The sequence below is a fragment of the Rhinolophus ferrumequinum genome, chromosome 20 (genome assembly GCF_004115265.2).
Source record: "Rhinolophus ferrumequinum isolate MPI-CBG mRhiFer1 chromosome 20, mRhiFer1_v1.p, whole genome shotgun sequence".
In the NCBI taxonomy this organism is placed as follows: domain Eukaryota; kingdom Metazoa; phylum Chordata; class Mammalia; order Chiroptera; family Rhinolophidae; genus Rhinolophus; species Rhinolophus ferrumequinum.
This window is the reverse complement of record NC_046303.1, coordinates 39583882-39605477: the sequence shown is the minus strand read 5'-3', so window position 1 is coordinate 39605477 and position 21596 is coordinate 39583882. Positions and strand designations below refer to the sequence as shown.

The 21596-nt window shown below is 33.9% G+C and overlaps 1 protein-coding gene and 1 non-coding gene across 2 annotated transcripts in view; one reads left to right on the top strand and one right to left on the bottom strand.

Annotated features, from left to right (window-relative positions):
* The window catches only part of SEMA3D (semaphorin 3D), a 200307-nt gene that overhangs the window by 91526 nt on the left and 87185 nt on the right, over positions 1-21596 (bottom strand). Inside the window, exons 3-4 of the mRNA XM_033088884.1 lie at positions 21353-21513; positions 3756-3818 (exon numbers count right to left, since the gene is read on the bottom strand). Of these exons, the coding sequence (XP_032944775.1) occupies positions 3756-3818; positions 21353-21513 (224 nt within the window). The remainder of the gene's footprint in view (positions 1-3755; positions 3819-21352; positions 21514-21596) is intronic.
* On the top strand, positions 9261-9367 carry LOC117012580 (U6 spliceosomal RNA). The gene has a single exon (XR_004421188.1). It is a non-coding gene; the product is annotated as a U6 spliceosomal RNA (small nuclear RNA).

The window sequence follows — 21596 nt, the reverse complement described above, 5'->3', positions numbered from 1 at the left end:
TTTTAGTATTACATATTAACTCTATGTTGTGTCCAATATTAGCAAGGGTACAGGGAAATATACCTTCTCATAAGCATCACTGCTGGTTAAAGTGTAAGAGGCATAAGCTCTGGAGAGCCATTTTGCAATGTGTATAAAACAAATTTATATCCTTTCACCAGTAATTCTACTCTGTAGTCAAAGATGTTCACAATATTTATATATAAGGGTTTTCATGTGCAGCATCATTTACAATAGTAAAAGCTGGACTTATACCAAACTTCTACCAATAGGGGATTGATGAAATAATATATAGAGGAATGCAGTGTAGCTATTAAAAGTAGTGTTATAAAAAGGAATTTAATGACATGGGAAAATGCTCATGGCAGTCTGTGAAGTGGAAAAAAAAGTGTTTTAAGGGACTATGTATACAATGATTTCATTCTGAAAAATACTAAATAGATAAGATAGAAGAGTAAACATCAAAATGTCACCAGCTATCTCTGGGTAATGTTCATGGAGGAGGAAATATTTACAGATGATTTCTATATAATTTGCAAATTTTCTACAGAGAACACTTTGTTTTACTTTTAGACATTCTAAAAAAAAATGTAATCACAGAACTGTAGAGAAGCAAGATCCTTCAACTCTCTGTAATGTCTCTATTGATAGGTCGTGAGCCTCAGCGGTTAAGCTGACAAACAGCACCGGCTACCCACACACTGTGTACCCTTCTGCCTGGATCGACCTGCTTACCACACTCTTCACAGCCAGGACTAAAGACATGTTTTTAATGACTTTCTTTTGAAAAATATTTTTAGCAAAAAATTCTACCAAATAGCTTCCTGTCATCTCTTTCCTTGCATGGATTAAACTGGGCACTGTGTTCAAAAAGTGGAATAGTTCTCTTTTGTTTCCTCATCTTCCACTCCCTCCCAACCCCAATTAGCTAACTTTCATTATGGTAAATAATTCACTATTTTTCAGTTATATAGTACCTTTGTGTAAAGGGACAGCCTTTCCAAACACTTGTTAATCCTAAACACACTCTTGGGAAGTAGGTAAAAATTACTAGAGAGAAGGGAAAAGAGAGGGTAGTGCCAAAGGTAGTAAAAAATGTCAATAAAACCACACACATTTGTCTCCGTTTTCGGTCAGCCAAAATCTCTGCAACGCTGACTGAGGAGGCGCTACACTATGCTGACACTGAGAGAGAGAAATGCTTTGAGGGATACGATACAGATTTCAGACCTTATTTGTAAAGTTCAGACCGTTAGGTGTAGCTCATAGTGATGTATAGGAGCACATATTGTGGGGGCAAGACTTCTGGATTCAACTCCTGGCTTCCCTATTTACAAGACCTATGATACTGAGTAAGTCGTTTAATTTTTATAGCCTCAGTCTTCGCATCTGGAAAATGAGAAATAATAATAATAGTAATATAATATAATAATAAATCTATCATATAGTATTGTCATATGGATAAAATGAGATTATAAATATGAAACATTAAAAACAGCTCCTGCAACAGGGTAAATGCTATAAAAGTGTTAGCTATTCTTAGTAATTCTAAAATATAATATTATTTTAAAGGGGCAAATTAAAAAGGAGACAAATATTTGTATTATGCCTTCATGGTTCAGCATCAAACTTTACAGACTTCAGTAAAAAGAGAAAAGCTCCTCAAATCTCTAATCCTGGGTAGCAGTAGGTGTTTAATTTAAAGGTTAGAGGTTACTACTAGTTTCCAAACACAACTGAATTGGAAGAATAGGTTCCATTTACAGGGTCCTATTGGCTCTAGGATGCCACCTCCAGAAAGGTTTATCACACTTTGCTTTAACTTAATAATACAGGCAACTGAGTTACTATATAACTAGAAGTAGTGAACATACTGAAATGAGAACACTGTCACAATTAAAACCTCCACTGACTGTTTGACCTTGAGTGTTTATCCTTCACCTACTCCATGGGAAACTTGACATTAGTTTATTGGAGTAAATTGAAAACATTATTTTCCTACTTGCCTCCATATCACACACTCAGTACTGGTGAAACACAAAACATTACAGTGTTCATACTGTTTATGACATGCTTCTACTGTTAATAAACAAAATAATTTTGAAAACACTCATAGCTAAAACATCTTTTTCCCCACGATTTCAAAAAAAACACTGACGCTTTTGCAGACCTGAGCACCTGCTCAGAGATGGAATATTGCACGGGGTAAAGAGATTAGAGACAATGGGAAAAAGAAGAATGTGTTCTACAATAGTTTAATCTCTTCCATTCTTCGTAAAATAAATGTAAAAACTGGTTCCTGTTGCATTTGATGCTAACACTCCCCGATGTATCTCTACTAAGATAAATGCCTGAAAAGATCACGTTTAACACTAACTGAATACAAAATCAGACATAATCAAAAGTTTGTTTTAATTATTTTGTTTTGTAGTACCCTGTGTTTAAGTCATCATGGGAGTAATATATGTATCCCTCATTAAATTGAAAGCTCCTGGTGAGCAGATACTGTATCAGTTTCGTACACATATTTGTACACATATTTAGGCTCTTAGTAACTATTAGTTGAATAAATGACTGAACAAATGAGTGAACAAATCCGGTTCTTAGTCTTCTGATCTTCCCCTTAATTCATTAAGCATCATGTAGTTTTATCACATTAATAAAATGAGAATTTTTAAATCTAATTACGCTTTCATAAAACACACAATATTTGCTATTAAATATAGAGGCCCTGCTCTGTTTAATCCTCCTGGGTATTGTGGTTAGAGGCAACACCACGGGATGCTGCGAAAGCAGCCTCAAGACATCCGTCCACGTTTCTACCCAAAGTTAGAACCTTTTATCATCTTGAGTTACATTCAGGAAGTGATTTATTTGGGGAAAAAAGCAGTCCTCCCTATCACCACAGTGCAAAATGTCAGGGCAACACACAGAGCATCTGGCCTGAATCAGAGCACTTGGATGAGGAGAAGAGGCAGGCTGAGCCACAGCACTCTGCAGTCATAGCTGGAGATAAAACAGGCAACAAAATTTGGGGGAGCAAGCAGGACAACTTGGACAATGCCAAAGCAATCCAGACAGGACAGCCCAACGGTGATTAGGTTAGCCACACCTATCGAAAGGTTGTCTCTGGTCCTTAAGGCAGCTTAAACTACAAGTTTATATTAGAACCCCCCTATTTATCCTTTATAAGTTATTCCATATAATTAGGCTTAAGTACATTTGAGAGCAAATTATTTCTAGTTCCTATTCCAGAATGTGGGCCATTCATTTTCAACCAATCCTTCTTAACATCTCTGTAACGTCAGATTTTGAAAGAATCCTTCTAGATGTTGCAAGTTTAATTTCAACTCAAATTAAATAACAATTGTATGTTCACAATGCTAAAATAACTATCGTCTTGTGTACAGTCACAAACTGCATGCATGTAAATGAAAAGTACACAACCCTAGAAACACAATATTTGCTGATAGTTTATTTTTGAATATTTTAAATGTACTCTGAGATTTTTTTGTAAAAAAATAGTAATATTCAGAATTAACACTATAGAAAGTATAGTAATTCTAAATTTTTGAGAATGATATTATTCCTTTTGACAAGGTAGAAATATTTTATACCATAATCTTGTCACAGAATAAGTTAGTGTAGTCTTAAACATAATACACTAATGATATTCATTCAATAAAATCCAACATAAACATATATTATCATATCAGTACCAGTTTAACAAAGATATTTTTAAGTCTCATACTTACATTGGCATCTTTCCCAGCTAATTTACATAATTCCACCCGTTCCTTTGAAGCAGGCCAATAAATCTGTAAAACATTAAAGGTGTGTTAGAATCTGAATATCTAAAACACCCTACAATTCTCATTAGGGAAGTGAGCATGTGAAGTTTGAAGAGTGGATATCAAGCCAAGAACATATTGTTAGGTATGATGTAAGAATTTTGAGATTTAAGTATTTTCCAAAGTCACCAAAAAAAATTTCTAAGAAAAACTGTACACAATTATCCATTTTCATTTGTTAACCTTATTTATTTTTAAATCCATTTAACAATAGGTAAATTTTGTTGGGAAAGTTATAAATTCTTATTGTGATATTAATAAAATTTGAGATTAGCATTTACTTAAGTAAGAGATTCTATTTTATTCTGTGTTTCTATGTTTACTTAGAATGGTAGTGCATTGTAAACATGTGTAATGAGGTGTGGGAAAGAGCTCTTCGTTACAAGCGTAAGTTATCACTCCAAGTCAAAGACCAGTGTGAATTTGCTGACAATATTTAATATGCACGAAGCTCAGAAGCATCTGTGACTTAGTTAAGCATTTTGTATGCATTACCTTATTTTATCTCACAATGACCCTATGAGTTAGCTGTATTTACTCTCCCCATTTTCAAGTCAGAAAATTTACTCATATTAAATAACATGTCAAGGATCATGAAGCTAGTTCACAGCAGAGCGAAAATATGACCGAGTGTCCGTCTCCTGAACTTGTGTGTGTGTGTGTGGAGGGGACACACTGCACAATAAATATTATTTGGGCAAATAATTAAGGACAAGGGCAGCAAACTCCTTGGTTGATAGCTTTTAATCATGCTTTAACAGTCTTGAATTTGTCAGAAAGTAAAAACTAACAAAATTTAGGAATTCTGTCTGGAAGTTTTTGCAAAATAAGGTTCAGCTACATTACTCCATTAGTTTACAGAAAGAAATGCCCTCTGTTAAGCTATAGGCAAGAAGAAACAAGAAAAGCAAGCTCTGAATTGCTTATAATGTTCCAAGAGTTCCTCACAAACTTTTATTATGGTTCTCACCAATGTTAACAGAAAATGTTTTAATAGGTGAGGAAAAGGAAAATATCCTGAGGGAATACACTGAAAAAGACTTGTTAAACCTGGAATTAACAAATGATTTAGAAGTCACCGATGTTTACATGATATTATCTTCATAGTGAAATTTTAGGGGTTTGTGTATGAATAATAAAGAACAGAGAACAGCACGCAAATTCTCTTACTAGATAAATACAATGAAATTATTGAGAACTTTCAATGAAACAAGGTTGTTCATTTTGCGCACATTTTAACAATGTACAATCCAAAGGTGTACATAGGCAGGGTGGCTGAACCAGCAGCAAGCTCAAATGACCAGCTAACTTTGATGTGGTTCACAATAAGGACCCAAAGATGCTATTTATTCAGACATGGTTTAAATCAGTGCAATTATACTTTCACACAACCTTAAATAGTAGCCAGCAGTAAAACATGAATGGACTACAGCAATGAAAAGCAATATGGATGGATCTGAACAATTCATTATTAGGTGAAAAAAGTATATTCCCTAAAATTATAAATAGTATGATCCTCTTAGAATGATGTAAAAATAAACACTGAAATAAACCAGACACTTTTTGCGTGCATATGAAAAATGCAATAGACATATAAAAAGAAAAGCAAGAGAGTGATAAACAGGATTCAGAAAGATGGTTACTAAAGATTAGGAAAAAGAAAGGGGTAAATTGGTGTAAAGAAATAGATTATTTACCAGATCTTAGCTTTTATTCTGGATGGGGCATTTTCTGGTGTTTAATACATAATTAAAAACAATTATGTAATGTTAATAAATAAATATGCCAAAATAGGACCATGCATAGGCCAATGACAATAGTCTGTCATCAACCTAGAATCACGAAGTCCTAAATAAATGAATAAATGAATAGTAAATAAAAACTGCACCTGGCAGGAAATTTGGAAGTTTCTTCAAGTTGTTTTTTTATTGTTTGTTTGTTGTTTTTTTAAGCACTAGTAGCAAAATACTGAACTAAGTGTTCTTTATTTCTCCTTAAAATTACATTGTGAATTTATGAAATTTTGGCTTCATATTTGAGCTTATGAGCTCAAGGTATCTTCGCACACTTTTTTGTGGCCGATTCTTTTTTTTTTTCAATTGTGGTAAAATGTAAACAATACAATTTTGCATCTTTGCCATTGTAAACATACAGTTCAGTGTTAAGTACATTCACATGGGGCAACCAATCTCCAGAATTCTTTCATCTTGCAAACTGCAACTCTGTACTTATTTTTTTGTTTATTTGTTCATTTTGTATTTTGTTTATTTATTTTTTATTAGTTTCAGGTGTACAAAACAATGTAATAGTTAAACATTTATCATTTATACCTCTCACGCAGTGATAACCTCCTTCCCCATCTACTACCCCTCTGACATCGCACAGAGCCATTACATTTCCACTGCCTGTATTCCTAATGCGGTACTCCACTTCTTGTGTGTGTGTATATATATATATTGTAGTTGACATTCATTATTGTTCAGGTCAGCTTCAGGTATACTTGTTGATTAATGAATATTATAAGTAATCTTACAAAGGACAACTTTGTATCATTGGAATGAAATTAAATTGTACAAAGAATGCATGTCCATGATCTATCACTTGGTTTAATATTTAGTTCATTTTCTTCTACCTCTAATCTAGATTAACATTTCTTTGAATCCTTCGAAATGCCAGATCCTGTTATTTTTTTGTTTTAGAAGATGGTCAGATTTAATCATATTTCAGAAATAAATTTAGAACAAATATTTATGGATTTGTTGATACCTGAATATCTTATTGGTATTAACACTACAGAAAAAAAGAGAAAAGGAGAATATAGAACTCCTTCTTGTTAAGTAAATGAGACTTAAAGAAGAAAAAGTCATTACAGCATCCTATTTTGTTTTACTTTAAACCTGTGTATTGGATGATTGAGTTAAAGTAAATCATGAGATAAATAATGTTTCTAAAATTTATTTTGAATACATATACAGGGGATTCAAAAAAGAGGCAGTTAGTTAAAGACTGACAAAATGTGGAAGCAATCTTGATATCATTTTTAAATCTAATGAAATTTCCAACATTGGCACAGAGTAACTGCTGTTCATTAATCATTTGTTCACTAGGCACATAATTATAAAGGGTTTTCTGTATGCCTAGGAAGGTGTGGCATTGACACACTAAGATTTGAGTCAGGGAGACAGCTTTGAAGTGAAAAAAGAGCACAGAGGATAGAGCCCTTCTCGGAGCCCTCAACAGCAGAGTAGTAAACAAAATGTGTAGCTGTCCCAACTTCTGAGCCATTGTTTTAAATTATTTTCTCTTAATAATTTCAACTGTAATGTAATAATTTGAAGTTTCAACTCTAATTTTGTCTTAAGGACTCATCATTAAAATAGTAATTGTAGATTTTTCTTTTTTTCTCTTTGCAAAGGAATATAAATCTCTGAAAGATGTTTTAATGGTTTTCTTGTACATTTTCAATTATTGATGGTAAGTCATGTAATTGTAAATTGATTTGTGTCATCCTAGTTAATGAAGCAATAAAACTAAAATTACACACTTCAGAGAGTCAGGATTTGAACAGTGGGTAAATGTTACATAAGGTGTTCAACTCCAGAAACCAATTTTAATAAATCTTGTCTTTTCTGTTTACAAAGCAGACTTTCTATTTTTTTTCTGAAATGTTATCTCATTTTTCTTCATTTACCTTCAATCCATGAAGTCTAGAACCTGTTAAAAATAGAAATTATCCTTGGATCATTATTATTATTATTATTATTGCACAGGACTCTAAGATAGTATCACAAAGATAATTTTACTTCTTAAGGTAACGTTCAAGCCTTAAAAGTAAAGATTAGTTGGGATTATATATTGGCTTATTTTGACACAATTCTGTCAAGAATCTAGAAGTCACAAATAGAATTACCTTAATAATAACAACCTAGCAGATATCTGATTATCGTCCAGACTCTAAACATTTACTTAAAAAGAAAAAAAAAATCACTGTAGTTGTGCCAATATTGAAAAGATATAATTTTAGTTATGATTTATGGCAGGATTATTCTTTTACTTGCCACCTAGTCATTAGAACAAAGGGTTTATTTTTTTTTAATATTCCTTTTGATTCTTTGCTAGTAAAGAATGTAAAGAAACAGAATTTTCCATAATTCAATCTAAAAACAAAAGAAAGCAAAACAAACAAACAAAAAAGACATATTTTCATATTTCTATAGGGTTTGAAGAAATATGTTCAAGTAACATTTGTTTTTAGATAAATAAAGGAGCGAAACAGTAATAGAGAAAGAGGCATGCAGTTACATAGAGGAAGATACAGACATGTAAACTCTGGGTATAAAATAACACATTTCACATAGGGTCTCAAGTTTCAGCATGGTTTACACAATGCCCAAGAAATACCTAAAGTCCTGAGATTATTTCAGTAGCCCAGTCAGTAACCTTTGAGACTGCCTGACTCCCAGACAGAAATCACATCTCTCACCTAAAAATACAATGTCCACGGTATCTATAAGAAGTTCTCTTGGTCATTGGGTACTGTGTACAGCTTTAAGGCAGTGATTATCAATATTCTCACTGCTCTCGGAACTCATGAGCAATAAAATGACACACACAGTTTTCCTGTACTTTAGAGCTTTGCACATGCAGTATCATGCCTCGTTAAAAGTTTACATTACACAGGACAAAACAAGACACATACCCCTTTCCTGAAGATTGATACAGCTGCACCACTCCCTTAGACACTGACCCACAGATATTTTCCTTTCGCTTATCAAAGGAGGGCATGCCAGAAGCAGAGATGCCACTTGCATAATTGCCGTATTTAATTGTCCTGAAATATTCCCACAGAACACTAGTTCTTAACTAATGTATGATGCACCAGATACACATTTTAAGGCTATCATTTTGGTGGGAATTACTTGTTGGGACCTTGGAGCTTGGAGATCAAGGATCTCAAATATGTAGAAAGCTTACTGCTGCTCTCTCCTCCTACATCAGGACAGATATCATAAATCCAACAGATCTTCTCTGTAGATCCATATGAGCCCAAGAATCACTCAATATAAGTATCCAGGGTTTTAACCATTATTAAATAATTAAAGGGTTGCAAATTGGTTTTAATTTGAGTGCTAATCAAGTTGATAACAGAAAACTATGGGAAACAAAAGTAAATAAATTTGTAAGATTTCTCCACTTGGAAGGGATCATTTATTGGGTTAATGTTTTAAAACAAGTATGTCTGATAAGTCAGTCCCCACATTCTGTAATTTACTGAGTTAATCTTGTTAGTATGTTAATGCAGTTTTCATATTATTTCACAATTGAAATCGATTATTTCCAAAGGATTAATTTTTGTATGTGATACTGGGAAGAATCAAAAACTAACCTCTAAATATATATGTATATATAGTGTTCTCTTCAGCAGCACATATAATAATACTGGAACCATACAGAGAAAATTAGCCTGGCCCCTGAGCAAAGATGACACACAAATTTGTGAAGCAGTCCGTATTTTTTTAAAAGAATGAGAGTACAAATATATACGTATATATTTTTTCTTTTAAAGTTATAGAATACAGATTACCAGTATGAAAAGTGATCATTCTAATGAAATGAAAATTGTTTTTCAATCATTTTACATGTGTTCATTTGCTATAGTTATATTTTAAACACATTTTTGCAAAAGAGATTTAATATTTATTTTCTGATGAAAATATAGTGGGAGCTGCTTCATTTAAAAACACAACCTTTGATCTAGATATCATCTATTGATTTAATTTGCTTATTTTTATCTAAATCCAAAATGTTTTTTTTTTGTTTGTTTGTTGAAGCATTTTTATTTCACTTTGAATACAAATAGGTAGGAGGAACTCACAAATAAAATATTGCAATATCCCTAAAAATTATTGTTTCATTCCTAAGTTATATAATTCCTTAAGTTATCATTTGGTAAGGTGAAAGTGTCAGGCAATTCATTTTTAATTATTTAATTTTAATCAAGAAGCATTCAAATAGTGATAAGGCCTTATAACAACATCCTAAGGAAATTCTAATTATATCTGCTCCTTGTTTCAACTTTGGAGAAGCAATTTGATTGACTCAAGTTAGCAAGTCCAAGGTCAGTCAAATGCCCTTTGGCCTAATTCAGAGATGCCAAAACGACTGACTGGAATACACAAGAGGAAGTTACAACTTGTTCATAAAACCTAATTAAAGATGAAAAATTCAGAGCCCTAAAAATGCAAGTGGCCATCTCTATCAAAGAACAGGATTCAAGTTTTGAACAGTTGCAAAGAAGTTGGATAAACTTTGCTCTAAATGCCGTACGGCACAACTATTTGAATCAAGGGCGCAATGACTACTTTGGGTTCCATGGACAGAGAGAGGTAAGAGATCTGAAATCAAAGAACGAAGTATTGAAAAATAAGGACAGGAACACCAAAGGGAAAGCCTGCATAATTAAAACTGGCTGGGGCATAAATTGTTACAGATGAGAAGTTTAAATTCTCAAGTTTTTGGTCTGATCTGCCCATGTAGCTTCCTTCCAGAAGTCTTGAGTGAAAATAGTCTCTCCCTCCTTTATTTATTTTTTTTCCCTTTTTTTCCCCTTAGAACTCAACTCAATGCTTCTTTCACATTTAGTTTTCATCCACCAACCATCTCAGAATTCTAATACACTTGTTAAAAACTAATGTTGTGCTTTCAAATATTACATCAGTGTTATCCTCAGAATGAATGTTTTCTACCTGGAATATATCTGACCTCCTCTGGATGGTGCCTTCTTAAAAGTTAAGTGTCCATGTTAATATCATCTCCCCAGAAAAGCCTTCTCTGAAGACCAATTTAAAGTAGTTTTCCAAGAATAACACGGTTTTTAAAATAACACAGCACTAAGTGATATTTTATTTGTTTCCTTTTTTTCTTCTCCATCACCCCACTCCCCAATTTAAAGGTATTCTACATTATACTCCCAGCCTCTAGAAGAGTGTTAGGAATATAGCAGGCCTTCAATAAAATGTACTGTAAGACATGTACAGTACAAAAATGTACAGTACAAATATGTACTGTAAGAAAGTGAGAGAAATGCTATTGCATCATAAAAATTAAAAGAAAATTTAAGGAATCCACAAATGAATTAGTAATTTTGAATCTGTGGTACAATTATGGTGGTGTCTAGATTTCAAAATTTTGTAAGGAATACAGGTCAGAGGCTCCATTATCCTGTTAAAGGAGCATATAACTCATTGAGGTTTACTGGCCACTTTTCTTGAGTGACAAGGGACATCGCTTCTTCTTCCTATCCTCTTTAGCACCTGGCACAGTATCACATGTACAATAAGCACTCCATAATTATTACAAAGTGATCTGCGGAGAATCCCTTAAAATGGAGACAGAGAAAGAGTTCTTGTCAGAGTTCTGGCAGGAGTGTGAGCCGTCTAACAACATCCTGACATCCCGTTACAGTGACCAGATGGGACCTGCACATCAGCACCCGGGCTGGGGAGCCAGCACATCCATGAACGAGGCAATTGTTTTACCTCTGTGATTACTAGACAGCATGTGTTCCGCAGGCAGTAAGAAGAGATTAATCACCATGAAACTAAGCAGGGTGCCTTATACAAAAAGTTAATTTATTGGGATGTCCACATGGCTTCCAAGTGTTTATATTTTCTTAATTTCAAGCATGAACTAAGAATAAAAAGCATGGCAATGTTCTTTTATCAATAACGTGATTTTAAATGAGAAATTATTTATTCTGAGCCTTTCCCCCTAAATAATAGCCTTACAGGGTAAAAGCATTAGATGGGAATATCTTATTCAGCCATGAAGCAAGTTAATGAACTAGAGTCAGAAGGTCATTCTGATTTATAAAAGCATTTCTGCTTATACTCATATAAACCCAGCAAGTACAGGATCCTCGTGTATGAAAACCCTCTTGTTTTAGACTTCCATGAGAAAAGGAAAATAACAAAGTCCTTTTCATGCTACACAAAAAGGGCATTTAAATAATTCACTTAAAATTATTATATTTAAAATTATAAACTCATTTATTTTATTTTCCTAATAAAAGTGTTTTAAAATAGAGGCATAGTTTGGTGAATTTCAAGTAATCTGACTAACTGCTGTAATTATAGACCTACTGTTCATGTTCAATAAGGAGAAAAATAATACAAAAATCACCAGTGCTAGGTGGAAGAAAAAATCGATCATATTTGTAAACATAAAGTTGTTTTATTAACATTCTGCTTTAAAAAAAAGTCATTCCTCTTAAAATATCCTAGTTCTGGCTTAAATATTTCATCTTTAAGTTTATCCACTATTTCCTTTTAAATAATTCAGATTTTTTTTTTTCACTAAATCACCAACAAATTTTTTTAACTTTTTCCAGTTTATTAGTGGTAATATCAATATTATTGTTTCAAAACCATTTTATGTACATTGTAAGATATAGCAAATAAATCATTATTTTGACATTATTAAGAACCAAGATTTTTTAGTATAGGAGGAAAGAGATACAAGAAAAATACTTTAATGTTGTATTTTTTCCAGCTTTATTGAGATACAATTGACATATAACACTGTATAAGTTAAAGGTGTGCAACCTGATTATTTCATACACTTATATGCTGCAAAATTATTACCACAGTAAGGTTAGTTAACACATCTATCACCTCACATAGTTACCTTTCTGTGTGTGTGGTGAGAACATTTAAGATGAACTATCTCCGCAACTTTCAAGTACATAATACAGTATTGTTAGCTACAGTCACTGTGCTGTACATTAGACCCCCAGAACTTATTCATCTTCTCAGAGTAAAGTTCTTAAGCAAATACGGGGACCTAAATTTTAGCAAGGTGAAATGAAATTGTCTACATAAAAATTATTCCATAAAAATGAGTAAAATAGGTTGTATGATGTATATATTGCTTCAGTACATTGCTTTCTCATTTTAAAACCCATAGGAAAACGTCCTTTTTTTTTAACCCCAGAAACACATGGATGATTTTTTACATTAAAAACAAATGTAAATAACTTTAAACAGAAAAATTTAAGTATTACTCTGTTTTTGCCTTCAACACTATAAGGTTACCTAATAGGTTTTTGTTGGGGCCCAGTTTAAGCCCTTCACTTCTGTTTAGCTAACATTGCAATTCTTTGATCATTTTATATGCAATATTTAATTTTGACACATATCAGTTTCAAGAGAAATAAATTATCCAAATAAAAAGGAATAAAGATGATTAAGTATCATCTCAACATGATAGTAAATTATTCAAAGACTAATTCTGAATATAAAAATGAATCAATACAGATCTAGATTCTTGGTTATAGCTTAACCTTGCTGGAGCCTAACAGAAATACTATTGAAAAGCACAGGAAACAAGATGTAGAACAGCAAACATTTTGACGCAGGCTGTTGATATCCAGAAGGTGAATAATGTTAATAAGAATATTAACATTCTCCATTTGCTTATGTCCATAATTCTACTGTGTATACTTCAGGAATGATATACAATGAGCTGGCCCATTACATTTGGAGGTAAAGCAAACATTCTTTTGAGAGCTCATTTTATGGCTTTGATAATATAACGAGATGTGAAAAGAAGTTTTAGCTGAGAAAACATTCAAACTGAGATGCAAGCTCTAGATGCAAAAATTTTCAAAGGAGGTGGCCAAGATCCATTTAGATGATTTCACCCATGTTTAAACTATAAAATAGTTAGAAACTGGAGATGAGAATGTTTTTCCTTTCCCTTGAGAAGAATATTTCGTCTGAGACAGTGGTATCATGTGTCCTACAACCCACAGGGTGAGGGGTAGGTGCCAGGGAAGGGGCTTTGACGGGCCCTCGAGACGCACTTGCTGTTGAACTTACAGTTCGTGGGACATGGAGGACTAACGTCTAAAGGGTGAGAGAGAGACTGACAAGCTGTAGGGAAAACAGAGGACAGGCTCAATGGCTACATGCGTATCAGCCTGAACTTCTAGAATGTGGGCAGGAAACTCCACACGATGGCTTCCCATGGAACAGATGGGAGCCATGGTCGCTCAAAAATGGGATGGCATGAGGTCACGTTAGGTCCTGTTCAAGAGTGTTGAGAAAAGACTTCAGAAGTTAACACCTGGAGGAATTGCAATCTGTCACAGGATAAAGAATGAGAACATACCAATCCAAGGAGAAAGGCAGTCACGCTAATCCAGAGAACAGCAAGGGAAAGAATTTCAGAAAGAGGAAATTCCAAAAACTCACAAAGGTGTCTATGAAAGAAAAGTCACCTTTAAATGTCTGACAAGACCAGAAAGTTGAGAGGTCCCTCTGACAAGGACAGTAGACATTTCTCCTCTTCCCTTCTCTTGATTGGATGCCAGAGATGTTGTATATGGTGTTTAACAAGCTTAGGGAAGAGGAAGAGTGCTAGGTAGGGACAAGAGAGAAGAAGCCTCAGAACATCTCCCTACTCCCTCCCATGGCATGCCCAATCGGGGGTAGGTAGAGGGAGCAGATTTTCAATTTTAAATGAGGTTGGAAGTTTTATCACATTATATGGGAACTTTTAATTGCTGGATAACAATTATCTGTACTACCTAACACAGACCTCAAAAGCCACGGGGCCAGCTGGAGTTAACGAAGAAGTCCAGAACTAGTCCCACACAGTAGATTGAAAGGGAATGTGGAAAGTAAAATAAAGTTGCTTATTATTATACTCTATGAGTTGACATACTGGTTGCTATTAGATTAGTAGGTGAAATAAATAATAATCATAGTCTCAGAGTAAGTTTATTTCTCACTGGTCTACTTTTCTGCCTCTATAGAACACTTGGAAAAAAAAAAAAACAGGGATAAAGAAGAAAAAAGAAAGAAAAACAAAAAATAAATGCTTGACTAAAACAGATACAAAAGCAGCGCTTAGTTTAATAAATCATTCCCTTTGTGACCTGTTTGCTTACATCCTGTTTTAGAAATTCACTACATCCATGCACGGTTTGAACGGCTTCCAAAATGAGTAACATTTTCATATGGAAGGATCCCAACAATTCATTAACTCAGAAGCTCAACTAAGTAACATAACCAAACAGAGAGTACTGTGCATTTTTTTTTTTTAATGTCAACTACGAATCCATTAAAAAAAGAGAGAGAAAGAGAAAGAGAGAGACTTCCAGCTTGTATATATTACTCCCAAAGTTTACATAGAAAGGACTCTGGATTTCATATGAATTATTGCTAGGATTCCATAGAGCTGGTTGAGGTACAGAATGATCAGTTGCAGTCACAGTGACAGATAACATGTAGTTTAGAACCATTTGTTTAGAAATCATAGGTCCTTAAACCATATTGCACAAATGTCAAACACTTTCATTATTATGATGTCTATCCTGAAAAGGTTCCTAATCTATCACTTATAAATGAATGATAAATGGATGCAAATGTCCATCCACAGTTGAACACCTTTCTGAAGGACTATTGAAATCATTTTTATATGCCCTCCCTCTAACTCTAAAGATGGTGTAGAATGTTAAAGGCAAGGGCAGGGGAATCTATTTTAACTTAAACTAGGAAAAATATACACATGGAGGGGAGAAACAACTCTCTTCTACTCCATTCCTCAAACATGTTGACCCTCACCCTAACTGAAAAAGGAAACAATAAACGTCAAGTTTCAAATCCAAATGCAAGCCATTTTTAATTAACCAGCTAATTAACAACAATCCAAATTTTACCCATCCACCATGAACTAGTTCATATCCCATGCAAAATACGTGATTTTTCCCCCATCCCTGAATTCCTATGATATGTGATCTGTCTCATTATTTTGGATCTTTAAAGATTTTCTGACTTGCCTTTTAAGTCATTTCACTCTGTTATGCCTTGTCTCCCTAACTAGGGCATAAGCAATGACAAGACCTGAGTTTTATATTCTATGAGGTCGGACAATTAAGTTCGCAAATTCATCCTAGAGAAAGTGCTACATACCTCATTGCTGAATATCACTATGGTCACCTTCGAAATACTCCCCTTGGGAAGCTATGCACTGACACCAGTGCCTAGTCCACTCTTCAAAGCAATTTTGGAACTCTTTCTGGAATGGCCATCAGAGCTGTCATCATATTACCTTTCATATCCCTGAATGTCATCAAAATGTCTTCCTTTCAAGATTTCCTTTATCTTCAGATAAAGAAAGTCATTGGGGGCCAGATCAGGTGAGTAGGGAGGGTGTTCCAGTACAGTTATTTGTTTACTGGCTAACAACTCCCTCACACACAGTGCTGTGTGAGCTGGTGCATCGTCGTCAGACAATGCCAATGCAAGATCCATGAATTATTGGAGAAAAGTTCAGGTCATCTACCTTTTTCACACAGCCTTTTCAGCACTTCCAAATGGTAGTAAAGTTCGTTAACTGTTTGTCCAGTTAGTACAAACTCATAATGAATAATCCCTCTGATATCAAAACAATGTTAGCAACATGATTGCAATAAGTTTGTGAACTTAATTGTCAGACCTTGTATTACAATATACTAAGTGCCAACAGAAGATAATCATGATTTTTTAATGGGGGGAAAAATCACTGACTAAAGTCGAACAAGAAAAAAAAAATTTTAAACTTCAGTCACTAAAAAAGTATCTCAATTTTTAATTCTACAAATGCATATAATTGGTTCCAACCCCAGACAATGACAAATCCAAATGAATCAAAGCAGTATTATTTTAGATATGATTCTGCTAAGAAATATAGTCAATAATGCTTAAATTATGTTTAGTTATTTAATTTAAAAAATATATTCTCTGTATATTAAATATTTAGTGGGTAATGCTAAATACTAGAACTAGAATAATAATATAGTCTTTAATTCTTTTAGTCAAATTGCAATCTACTCCCTCCTGACAATGTCACCCCCCAACAACAGTTACAAAACGGAGGGAGAGTATCAGCAAATTTTAAGAGATCTGCTGCACACTAGATTTCATAAAGCTTAGATTAAATTTTTAAAAGTCACAGAAAACTTTTACAGAGGTAAATAAACTCTTACATAAGCAAGAGAAGTATCTGTAAAGATTAGCAGATTTTCCAACTTTTACAAAGTGAGGTGGAGAAAAATAAATTATTTCAAGGATTTTTACTTGAAATGAATACTTCCCAAGGCTATCTACTGAAAGAAAAATGAATCCTTATGTTACATTTACTTATAGAATTAGCTAATCTTGATAATTCTCTCCAAATGGACAATATACTCTTTTTTTCCCCCCATTGGCTGAGAAAAAATTATGTTTGTCTCAGGTAACCAACGTTTAATGAGAAAAACAAGATTGGTCCCCTAATTACATTTTTCAGAAAGCTTGTTTTCTATTCCTTCCCTGTAAGTGTAGTGATTAATGTGATTGATTTCTGAACGTCTCTGCCACCTAAGGTAACTGACAGGTGTAAGCAAATTGTAGTTACTCCACTCCTCTTTTGAGTTTAAGAATCAGAATTTACATGTTTCTGGCCAATTAGCTGTGCGGGAGGGTTCTAGGAAAGGTTCCCTTGCTCCTAAGACAGAGACATAATAAGTTATGGTCTTTTACCTCGTTACATTTCATCGTTAGCATGTGATCGATGAAACTGTTGTAGCCATCTTGCTGCCAACCTAAGGATAATGCCAACACCTAGAGCGGCAGACAGCAGAGACAGGAAGAACTGGGTCCTTGATAACATCATCAAGCAGATGATATTATCATCTCCATAAAATGTGAGTGAGGGAACAATATAAACAGTGGATAAAAACATGGGGGTTGGGGAAATGTGTTGAGAAGAGCTTTGGAAGCCAGCAGAAATCTGGAGTTTATTTAAGTTCGTCAGAAATCAGGAACTGCCAGAAGTGTATAAACCAGGAAGAAATATAAGATTTTTATTTTTTTTAAGAGATAACATTGATGGTCATGGTAAATGGATTAGATAGGAAGAAAATGGAGATTCTCTTTTATAAGATTAACCCAGCTAAATAATGGTATTATCACTTACACTAGAGGAAAATATTGAAACGTTTTCCATCTTATCAGCTTGGCCTGTCAGCTGAGGCTTTTGTTGGAATTGCATCACAGCTCAGCTCTCCCTTTGTCTAGTACTACTTCCTTAGCGACCCTCTCACACATGTTGATCCCAAGAATACTACCTTACAAATATCCTATAAGCTAATCTTCACCTCATAGTTGGTTTCTGGGGGAACTCAACCTACAACAAAACAGTCAGGAGTGATAAATGCAGTTCCAGATCCACGTCTTTCCCTTGGAATGGCTGCTTCTGAACGCTCCATTTTGGTCTAGTGTTGAGGGAAGAGAATGTCAAATCAGTGTGCATAAATGTCCCAAACCTGTCCCAGAGAGGAATCCACAGGGCATTCTTAACTAAAGAGAGGCTTTATGAAGCAAATTTTGAAAAGCCTCTTAAATTATGAGGTATCACATCCCCCATGATGTGTGCTTAAACTTGCCCTTAAGTTTATTATGTCCATGTAGAAACAGTCCTTCCCCTCAAAAACAGACAAACAACAAACAAAATAATTAGAATGTTATTATCCCTCTTATGCGTATCTATAAATGTCAAAGTTAAAAACAAACAAACAAAACAAAACAAAACAAAAAACCTCAGTCTACTTAATTTTTACTTACTTTCTGGATTGTGAAAATGCCCTAATAAATCTGGTTTTGACTTTCTTCCTCTACAGTCATTTACTCATCAAAGTTACTGAGCATATACCTGCAGCATTCATTGTAGACTTAAAATTGATTCTGAACAGAGTAAAGATAATAAGAAGGGTAATATGAACTATATATTACTGAATTAGTTTTGTGCATGATTTTGCTATAATTTCTGGTCATTCCCTATTAAAGTCTTGTGGCCAATATGAAATGATAATGGCTATTTTTCAATAGGCATAGTCTTGCCTGAACAAAAACTTTAAGTAAACGTATATCCTAAATTTCAGTACTTCAATTGAACAAGTTCTATAGAATTTTTTTTTTTAATTTCCCAGAGGGGGGAAAAAAATCCCAACCAGTCACTCATAACTCAATTATGTGTTGTATATTGCTTTCACTCCAAGGAATACAAAGGACATCCTTCAGCCCCACAGAGTCCCAACATGTGTGGTTTCTTCCACAGAGGAGTCTGGATTTTTGCCGCGGGGCACGGAGCCAATGCAAACCACATAGGTCTAAACACTGCTAAAGTACTACATCTTGACACTTACTTGCTGCTGTGGAGTACCTTTTCACACTGGAGTGATTTATATAAATTTTAAAGGTGGATACCTACACAAACATAAATTCATACCTTTACGTACATAACCCCTTTATGAATTATACATGTAATACAGACATAAAACAATATCAGTTAGGCAGGAAATCTCAAGTACAGACTCTAATTTTATAATGTGTTCAAATAACCATTTATTTCAATAACATCATAAGGGAAATCAATATTTTGTAAATATTTACTTTATTAAATATTAGCAGATTTCAAACACGGAATATGGCCAAAGAGAAACTTGCTTAAAATAGTGACAGAAGGAAGTTGTGCTATCAGAATTTATTTTAAGCAATGATCTAATACACTCCGTTCAGATAAATGGACTTTTTCTTCCAGTCCCTGAAGGCAGAAAACAGCACAAAAACAAATTTCCTTAAAAGTATGAATTGCTTTTTACTATTATACTTAAACCGAGACATATTTGGAAAAATGCTGTTAGCTATGTAGCATCTCTTAAAGCAAAACAGCAAAGTTGACTAAGATTTTCTTTGGACTCTTTTATAAAAAGATTCATCCCCTGCTAAGATATTTACTGATGACTGAGATTTAGTTGATACCATCAAAAGGCTCTCCTAGGAGCACGAGTCCTCAAAAAGAATCCTAAAGAAAAAATAAACCCTTAAAAATAAATGAAAGGGAGCGATAATGGCAGAATAAAGGTAAGCTTTTCAATTCTAGCACATAATCAACTGCTTATTTCACTTTACTGTAAACAATATCCAGGCTATAGAATAATAATTTAAAAAAAAAAGATAACAATGTTTTTGTAAGTATGTTTGGATTAAAACAAGTCAGGAACAACTACCGACAATATTTTAACCCTCACTTTTATTCTAGAAACATAGATTATAAGAAATGCGCGCATATGCATTTGCATTCCAAGATTATTATTACTTTATCAAGTCTGAGCATTCGTAAAAAATAAATAACCCCTTTGCCTTTGGTGGATCTTGATCAAAAATGTGTGAAAAAAATGAAAAGCTAAAATTATTCAAAAGCAAAAACAATTGTTTCTCATGCAGACATTATTTAAGCAATATGAATATATATGGAGATAAACATTTCTCCTATGTAGACTAAAGCCCTGTGTTGATAATATTGATAGCATTCAAATAACTAAGCAACTGATATTTAGCTATTAAAAACATCTCAAAATTACAAAGTTAAAGTGGTCATTGTAGATGAATGCTATATAAAGCTTCACTGTCCTAAGGTGACCTATAAAGAACTCTTTGAATGGGAAGAAGTCTGTACTAACTCAATACTGGGAACTATTGACCTGAAAACTTGCAATGACTCCTAGTATTTCTTTTGGGATACAACTGGAAAAGAAGAAGAAACACATTCACAGACGCCTCATAGAGGCAGAATAGGTCATATAGTATGTTTTCTCATTAGTCATTTAGTCCCTTCTGGTCTTCGTGTCTATCTTTGCTTGCATAGAAACAGATACTTGCTAAAGTACTAGCTAATAATAAGTCCTAAAGTATTGCCCCCTTTCCTTTGGGTATCACGGTGCTGTTCAAAATGTGGGATAAAGCAGCAAGTGCCTTTTGTGTGTTGTGTATATTTCCTTTTAAGGAAAGGGAATTTGTTTTTAATGAGCCCATAGTTGGGGCGTTATTAATCTTCACTGTTGGAGTGTGATTGGGCCATTGGAAAAATCTGTTTAGATACAAAATGAGAGTGTGGAGAAACAGTGTGGTGTTAAAATACTACCATAGTCACACTATCATTTTAAAGTGTGCTTCCTTGTTATTTTTTGTAAGCACACTTTACAAAAGTGTGCTTAATTAATTTTACAATAATTGCTATGCATGTAAATGTTAAAAAATTAATTTTACAATAATTGCTATGCATGTAAATGTTAACACTTGGTGAGAACTCATTTGCCAGCTTTTCAGTCAAGAGCTTTGCATTCCTCCTGAATGATGGAAACAATCCATTTCTTTCTTCCAAGCCTTTCATTCATATTTTCAAAGGTTATAGTATTATACTCATTCACTCTTAACAAAGAACATGTATATGTACTTAAATCCTCATTTACCACCCCTCCCTTTTATACAACCTAATACTTCTATCAGAGGCAATATATTCTTTTTGACATGTAAATGAGCTATACTGCTTTTGACATTGAGTCATTTAAAACAAAACAGAAACAGAGCAGGGCACAAAATAAATGCATCCAGTCAAATATATATAAATCAACTGACCTTCTTAAAATTTTTGTTTAAGTCGACCAGACTGAGCAGGAAGATGTGATCCTTGGTTCCCAGGAGCAGCCTGCTCCTCTCTTCATCTAACAGAATGGTTTGGAAATCCAGTCCTTCTGATGAACCCAAAAAGGGAATGCAGCTATTTGAAAGCAGCAAGTCTACGGGAAAGTAAAAGAAGAATGGAATAAAAGAAAAACATTCTTAATAAGCAAGATATTTATTTACCTCAATACATATACAT